Source organism: Elephantulus edwardii, unplaced genomic scaffold (genome assembly GCF_000299155.1).
Source record: "Elephantulus edwardii isolate Elephantulus edwardi_28Jun2011 unplaced genomic scaffold, EleEdw1.0 scaffold00267, whole genome shotgun sequence".
Classification (NCBI taxonomy): Eukaryota; Metazoa; Chordata; class Mammalia; order Macroscelidea; family Macroscelididae; genus Elephantulus; species Elephantulus edwardii.
The window spans coordinates 1,779,119-1,787,224 of record NW_006400017.1 but is presented as its reverse complement, the minus strand read 5'-3'; the positions used below and the strand labels follow the sequence as shown (position 1 = coordinate 1,787,224).

Sequence of the window (8,106 nt, the reverse complement as noted above, 5' to 3'; positions counted from 1 at the left end):
TATAATTATAAAATTATTCTGTGATATTAAGAATATCATCATTTTTATAATAAAATGTCAGAACACATCACACATGGTATTGTTTCATGAAATGTTTATTGTAATTGTACCTACGTGTACGAGTTTCTTACAGGAGGGCCCTTGAACATATTGTTCCTTCACCAGGAAACTCCCCCCACTCCCAGCATTCTCTAACACACACACACACACACACACTTCACCTGGATGGTTCCTACTCATCATGCTCTAGTCTCAGTTTGAAATGAACTCACTTTTATGAGATTCTTTGATCAATTACATTATATGTTACTTGATTGATTACAAAACAGACTTTTTAGTTCTATGAGGGTAAGAATTTCACTCGGTTAATTGAGGGATTTTTATCTTCAGACTTAGAACATTGTTGAACACATCACAAGCACCCAGTAGCTATTATTTGAAAAGACATTGGAAAGGGACCACAGAGGAGGGTTGAGAGAGGCCAGGGGTGAAGGTAGGCATGCTGGTTTAAGGTGTCTTCAGAATCCAGACAGCAACGGGTCAGGAGGTAGCTGGACAGACCTGTGGGGAGAGGTCCAGACTGAAGGGGTGGGGGTGGGTGCAAGGCACTGAGGGAGGCAGTGTGTCCAATGGGTAAGTACAGAGACCTTGGTCCCAGGTTGCCTATATTTGGATGCTTGACTCTGCTACATGTTGTTGTTGTTGTTAGGTGAACTTGGGCTGATTTATCTACTTGTAGTGACTTCATATGACAGAGAAGAGCTTCCCCAATAGCTTTCTCTAGGTTGAAATTTTATAGGAGCCAATTATCAGGTGCTTCCCCACGACCCACTGTATCAAGTCGAACCACTAATGTGTTGGTTGCATCTGAGCATTTAACAACTGTACCGCCAGGGCTCCTTTTTACTAGCTAGGGATATTTTAATCCCATCTAACTCCTCTGTACTTCTGTTTTCTAATTAAGTTGACTACTAACTTTCAAAAGGGCACTGGTGGCATAACATGTAATGTATTGGACTGCTAACTGAAAGATCAGCAGTTCAAATCTACCAGTGTTTTCTCAGGAGAAAGATGAACAGCACCCTTCAATAAAGATTTACAATCCAATGGAGCCTTCATTTGGTCTCCAAGGTTATAAACTTCGTAGTATGAGTTGAAACCAGCTGATGACAGTGGTATATGGGTGGGTAGGTAGGTAGGTTCATACACACATGGGTGGGTGGACGGACGGATGGATGGATGGGTGGGCACGTGGATGGATAGATGCAAAGATAGATTCAGAAATATGTGATTCTTTATAGTTTAATATTATGTTTTGTTTGTTGTTGTTGTTGTTAATTGCCGTCGAGTCGAGCACGACTCATAGCGACCCTATGAACAAAAGGCCTTGAAGCTTTTCTATAAACCATCTTCACTTATCACAGTTCATAGAGTTTCCAGAGGCACTTATGGTGACCACATAAAACAGACTCTAACTGCTGGGTCCCTCATCCTCTTCTCCATGGTTGCTATGTCCACTGAGTACATTGAGTGTCTGCCAAACTAAAGACAACATGCTTTTGTGATCCATAAGGTTTTCATTTGCTGATTTTTGTATGCCAGTCGTTATTTGTAACTGATACATTATTGTATGTCAGTCATTTGTATGTCAGTCTTTCTTTCTAGTCTCTGTCTTTGTCCAAAAGCCCCACTGAAAACTGTCAATCCCCGGTGACCCTGTGGGAACTTGAATTATTGGTGACTTCCAGCATGCTCGCTGTCAAAGCACAACAGACCGACAGGCAGGTATGGGGAATAAACTGCTTTCTACTTGATTCCAACTCATGATGGTCAATGTGTTAGAGTAGAAGCTTTCTATAGAATGTTCTTGGTGGTAATCTTTACAGAAGCAGGTTGCCAGTACTTTTTCTCCACACCACCAATTGCTGTTGAGTCAGAACTCATAGCTGATCCTACAGCGAATTTTCCAAGGCTCTAAATCTCAGAGAAGGAAATTTCCGATCTTTCTCCCTTGGAGCTGCTGGTGGGTTCGAACACCAAACAGACATGGCTTTTGGATTAGGAGCTCAAGGCCTATGGACTATGCCACCAGGGCTCCCTCTTTCCATGGCAGGCAAGACTGACTTGAAAACAGGGAGACAGACGCTGAGTCTCTCTCTTACAGGGTGTATTTTCTTGGGGACAGAGTGTGGGTAGTAAGTTGGAGAAGACCAGAAAAGGGCAGTGCCATGTTTCAATAAGGAAGAGAGTCATGAGGGAAATCTGGGGCAAATCTCCCAGGAAACCAGGGTCCTGACTCCACAGCTTGGGCTCTTTCTGATCTCAGCGGGTTGGTGATACCACTGGGCCAATTGGCAGCATCAGTATAGATGGTGAAGAGATTGAGATAGTTAACAGTTTTAGTTTGCTTGACTCCACAATCAACACTATTGGAACCAGCAGCCAAGAAATCAAGGGATGCATTACACTGGGAAAGTCAGATGTCAGGGACCTCACCAGAGTACTGAAGAGCAACGACATCAGGCTGGAGACTAAGGTGTGCCTGATCTGGGCTATAGTCTTCACAATTGCGGGCTATATATCAGAGAGCTGGACAGTGACTAGGGATGATAGGAGAATTGATTCCTTTGAGCTGTGGTGCTGGAGAAGAGTGTTGAATATACCATGGACTTCTAGGAGAACAAACAGGTTTGTTTGTCCTGGAGAGGGTGAAGCCAGGCTGCTCCTTAGAGTCAAGGATTATGAGGCTTCTAACATACTTTGGGCATGTTTCAAGAAGGGACCAGTCCTTGGAGAGGGACATTATGTTTGGGAGAGTGAAAGGACAGGAGAGGGAAGACCTTTGAGCAGATGAATCGATCCAGTGATTGGGGTGGTGGGAGTAAGTGAGTCGGAGACAGGGAGGTTGGCACAGGATAGAGCAGGATTTAGGCCTCTTGTACACAGGGTCGCTATGAGTTGCAAGCGACTCGATGGCACATAACAACAACAATGCGGTGAGCGGGCAGATTCACGCTGAAAAGTCCAGAGGCTTGGGCCGTTGGACCCTGGGTCTTCTCGGTGACCCAGGCGGTGATCCTGGAGGCTTATTTCAGTCTCAACAGAAAGAGCCGCAGCCCCGCAGCCACAGCCCCGAGCGTCCAGGAGGTGGCGCGGGGGCCGGGCCGGGAGGGACAGTGCCTGCGCTGTAAACAAAGCGGAGGAATCGCCTAGCGCTAAAGCCTCTTAGAGAGCCCTTAAAGATGAATGGGGGGGGGGCGGGCCAATCCCACAGCAGGATTTATAGCCGCGAGAGGAAGAAGCCAATCGGAATAACCGGCACGGCCGCGGAGTCAGACATAAGACCAATCAGCGGCAAGAACAGGTTCCGCGGGCGGGTTCGCGCGGAGTTTCAAATTTTCCAGGGTCAGTGCGTAGTGGCTACGCTGCTCGGCTGGTCAGCACCCGGCTGCTTGGTGAGTGCAGGTGGACCAGGAAGGGTTCCGATCCACGGGAGCTGCGCCCGGATTGCAACTATTAGAACCAGTCCAGCAGGAGGGGGCTCCCGGGTATTGTGAGTGTCTGGCCACCATGGGGACATCTGGTCAGCCTGGGCTCGGGCAAGGGAGCCATCGGTGTCTGCATTGTGCCCGGGGCTCAGCAAGGACCAGGCCTGATCCCGGTTCTCAGCCCTACGGAGGCAGAGGGCACGGTGGAAACTAGCAAGAAAGGACAGCAGAAAATGCTAACCAGAATCCTTTTTCAGTTCTGCCTCCTTCTAGGATTTGCTGACCCCTCTTCCAAGAAGCATCCTCCATCACATCCAGAGTTACCACGTGCTCTCCACCCATCCTCCCAGGGCCTCCATCTGTGCCCTGTGCCCAGGAGATGGAGATGGGTTTCCCTTGCTAACTTTGCCCTCTGACCTTCTCCCCAGGGTTTAGGGGCAGCACCGTCGGCTCTGCCAGGCAGATGGCTTCTCGATGGCAAGGCATGGGCATGTCCACGCGCCGCAGATCGCTCCAAGACCAGAAGCAGCTGGAGGAGAGCCCAGTGGGGCAGCCCGCAGCTGTCCATCTGGAGAGCTCCGGAAGCACCCTGGACTCCCTGTGCAGACAGTTCCAGAGGAGGCTGCCCCTCCGAACGGTTAGCCTCAACCTCGGGGCGGGTGCCTCCTGGAAAAGCCTGGAATATCCAGAACCAGGGCAACAGGGCCTCCACGCTGCAGCGCGCTCAGCCAAGAATGCCTTGGGTGCCATGTCCCAGGTAATACTGATGACACTGACCATTTGTGGAGAGTTTTAGGAGATCCTGGTGTAGTCTATAGGGACCTCTGGTGGCTTAGTGGAAAGGACTTGCACTACCAACCCAAAGGCACGCAGTTCCAATCCACCAGCTGCTCCTAGGGAGAAAGACAGGCATTCTCCTCCCATGCAATTTACAGCCTTAGAAAATCCACTGGAGGGTCAGCTATGAGTCATTTCCAACTCAACAGCAACAGTGAGGAGTTCTGAGTCTTAGGAGTCTTTGAGTGGTGCAACTGGTTGTTAACACACTTGGTTGCTAACTAAAAGGTGGAAGATTCGCCCAGCAAAGAAGGGTGGTCGTTGCTGCTGTTAGGTACCATCAAGTATGCTCCCGACTGTAGGCAACCCCATGTGCAATAGAGTCAAACCTGTATGATCCATAGGTTTTCACAGGCTGGGTTTTTTTCACCCGTGCACCATCAGACCTCTCCTTGTCTGTGTAGTCTGGAAGCCCCTCTGAATATGTGCAACCGGCAAGCGTCCACTGACAGTCTGTGGCTGTATGTGAGGTGCCTTGGCTGGGAAGCAAACCTGGTCTTCTGCCTGGAAGGGGAGACATCTACTGCTCAACCTCACTGCCCAACCAAAGTGTGTTTAAGGCAAGTGAGCTCTGGTGGCATAAACTGGAAGGAGATGTGCTTCTAATACAAAGGCATTGCCCATCTGGCGGTTCGAATCCACCAGTGGCCCCACAAGAGAAAGATGAGTCTCCTCCCATGCAAAAACATTATAGCCTCAGACACCCAATGGGGAGAATTGGGTTTGACTCTATAGCAATGGCTTTGAAAATTAATAAGGCCATGGAAATAGCCCGAGTCCAGCTCCAGAGCTGAGGGAGAACAAGATACTCAAAAAACTGGCAGAGATTTCATCCTGGCTAAGTCCAGAGGATAGAGAAGTTGAAGGGAATGATGATTCAGAGGTAGAATTCTCTCTCACCTTCTTAGAGGCCTGGGTTTGGCTCCCAGCCGGTGCTCATGTGCACTGATCTATGTATCGAGGCTTCTGTGTTGCTACGATACTGAACACATTTAAATGGAGCTTCAAGAATAAAATGGACTAGGAAGAAAGACAGATTGCAGGATCCAGTGGGCTTCTGTTTCACCGTGCATGGGGCCACCAAGAGTTAGGGGCAGAGGTGGGACAGTATCTAGTGTGCTAATGGTATTTAGACTTTCCCAAAAACAATGTGAAGATTATTTAAACAGGGTAGAAATTTGGCCAGATTAACATATTAGAACATGATCTGTAACCAGTCTGATAGCAAAGGGATGCAAGCCAAATTCATCTTTCAGGAGGCCAGGGGGCCTGCACCAGGAAAGAAGGAAACAACTTCTAAAGCTCCTTGGAAGAGACACTGAAAGGATGTGGGATCAAATGCATTATAAATCGTCCTGTATATTGGGAATGAGGGACCCATCAGATGGCCAAGCGAACATGTGCTTAGACCTCCCATGGAGAATGGGGGCAACAAGGGCTTTTATCTTTTGCCTGATTGAGAATTCTAATGCTTTTGGGAGACAGAGGGAGAAGATGGATATTTCTGAAACCTTTGCCAAAAGTCCTTCTTTGGAAAAGTTCTCTGGTTATTTTCATCACACCCAAGGGTTAAAGAAATGGAATGAGCTGCCCGACCTGAGGTCACATCATTTACCAGATTGAAATCTGGCCTTGCTGTAACTTCTAGGAACTGGTTTCCATGGCAACACTAGTTTAACTACTGAAGAGCCTTTGCACCTGTCACATCTCCCCACTCAGCTGGTGCGAAAAGCCTTCAATGACAGTCTCGAGAATTAGCCAGGAGCCATAGAAAAGCTTTGAGCAACTGGGTGTCATGATTAGAACTATCCTTCAGAGGGTTTCTTTGTGGACCAGTGTGTATGATGGGTTAGAGTAAGACCAGAAGCGCAAAGACAAATTACCTCCTGTTGGCAGGGTGTGGGAGCCGGTCTTCGCTGGGCCGGTCTGTGTCCCCAAAAGAGTATGGACATCACAGGTAAAGGCTTTGTGATCCAGAGTAACCTTCCTGTGGCTGACCATTCCTCCTCCTGGGAGACCCTAATCTTGGTCCCTGTAATGAAACCACTTCACATGGAGTCATTCCCCATCCTTTGCCCAGGAACCTGCATTGGTGGGACTGCTGGTGGGCCTAGGGGCTGAAAAACATGGTATGGGGAATCTGAGGTAACTCGGCATTACCTCTGAGCTAACCTTTCCATGCATCTGTCACAGAGGATCCAAGAGTCTTGTCAAAATGGCACCAAGTGGCTGGTGGAAACCCACGTGAAAGCCAGAAGGAAGAGGGGGGCCCAGAAGGGCGGAAGCCCCCCTCCTCGTAGCCTGAGCCGGAGGAGCACTCGGCTGCTGGGAGTGCCCCCTGCCTACTCAGCCCTGAACCCCTGTGAAAGGAAGCACCACAACCTCTCGGCTCAGAGGGGCCCACGGGCCCCCCACCTGCGGCGGTCCAGGAGGGAGGCTGCCTTCCGGAGCCCCTACTCTTCAACAGAGCCCCTCTGCTCCCCCAGGCAAGTTGGCTAGTGCCTCATTTCTCTTCCCTGACCCCATAATACTAAGAAGGCCAAGGGGCACCCACATCCTGTCCAGCTCTGCCCCACTGCTGGGGGACTCCTTCAGGACCTCAGTTTCCCTGTCTATGAAGGAAAGCAATGTGCTTCGCTCTGGTTGTGCTATCGGCCAGGTGTTCATAAGAACTCTGCCACTCCTGAGCTGATGGTCCGGGGGGTGAAGTCGTCGTCCCTGGGCCCAGTGCCAGGTTGGGGACGGTGGGGGAGGGGGATGGTGCACTGTGACAGGTTCCCAGCTAGTCACTGATGTGGCTTTGCCTTCCGCTCAGTGAGTCTGACAGTGACCTGGAGCCTGTGGGGGCAGGACTTCAGTGCCTCCGAAAGCTGTCCCACAAGTTGAACGAAGCCATTGTGGCTGAAGACAGGTGAGTTGCTGTCCCCCACTTCCCAGTGAAAAGTCACCTGAGTCAGGCCCTCCTTAGCGAGGCTAAGGCTCTGGCTCTGATGTACTGTGAGACTAACTTATTCCTCACCTTCTCTGAACCTCAGTCTCCTTATCTGTAACATGAGAGGGGATGAAAACCCTAGATGTGGATAGCACATGTAGATAAATATAATACCCTACATTTGTCCACCACCCAGAACTTCCCTGTGCCCAGGTAGCTGCCTCCTGAAAGATTTGTCCTTCCTCCAACACCCTGCGTGGCTCCCATGCCTTCCCTATAGGTGGGGAACGCCTCATGGCTGCTATGTGTTCTTGCTCCCTGCTTCAGGACCCCATTCTAGGAGCAGGGCCTGGGTTCCGGGTTGGCCCTACCTTGGGGCAGGCAGTTCCCTGTTAGAATAATGCCTCCTATGGAGGGTCCAGCCAGCTCACACTTTGCATGAGTCTTGTTCCCACCAAGTCCAGATCAGCTTTGTCCCTAGTCCTGCCTGGACACCCTCACTCAGAGCCTCCAGCACCCAGTAACATCAGCCCCTCCCCCTTCTCCATCCAGTGGCGACCTGACCGCTTGTCTCATTCATGACTGAAGACCTTGCCCTTCAGGTAATGCCCTGCCTCTAGCACCTTTCTCTTTCTCCTCCCCATGCATCTTTGCATGTGTGCATATTTGAAGGAATGTTGTTTTTGTGTGTGTGTGTTTTTTTTTTAAAAAAAAATCTTTTCTGGAAGCCCTATGTAGCTGATCGGCAGAGGAGGAAGAAAGCAAAACTCCCTACCTGCTCTGAGTCAGAGCTGCTAACCTCACACATCCCGTCACTAATTGAGAATGACAGACCCCCCAATAACTAAA

At 49.7% G+C, this 8,106-nt stretch overlaps 1 protein-coding gene across 1 annotated transcript; it reads left to right on the top strand.

Moving 5' to 3' along the window:
• The first annotated feature begins 3,951 nt into the window (after positions 1-3,951).
• Positions 3,952-7,843, top strand: FAM64A (family with sequence similarity 64, member A). Its single transcript, XM_006899773.1, has 4 exons — positions 3,952-4,245; positions 6,519-6,811; positions 7,141-7,236; positions 7,810-7,843. Exons 1-4 carry the CDS (start codon positions 3,952-3,954, stop codon positions 7,841-7,843), a joined length of 717 nt encoding a protein of 238 aa, XP_006899835.1.
• Positions 7,844-8,106: the final 263 nt, after the last annotated feature.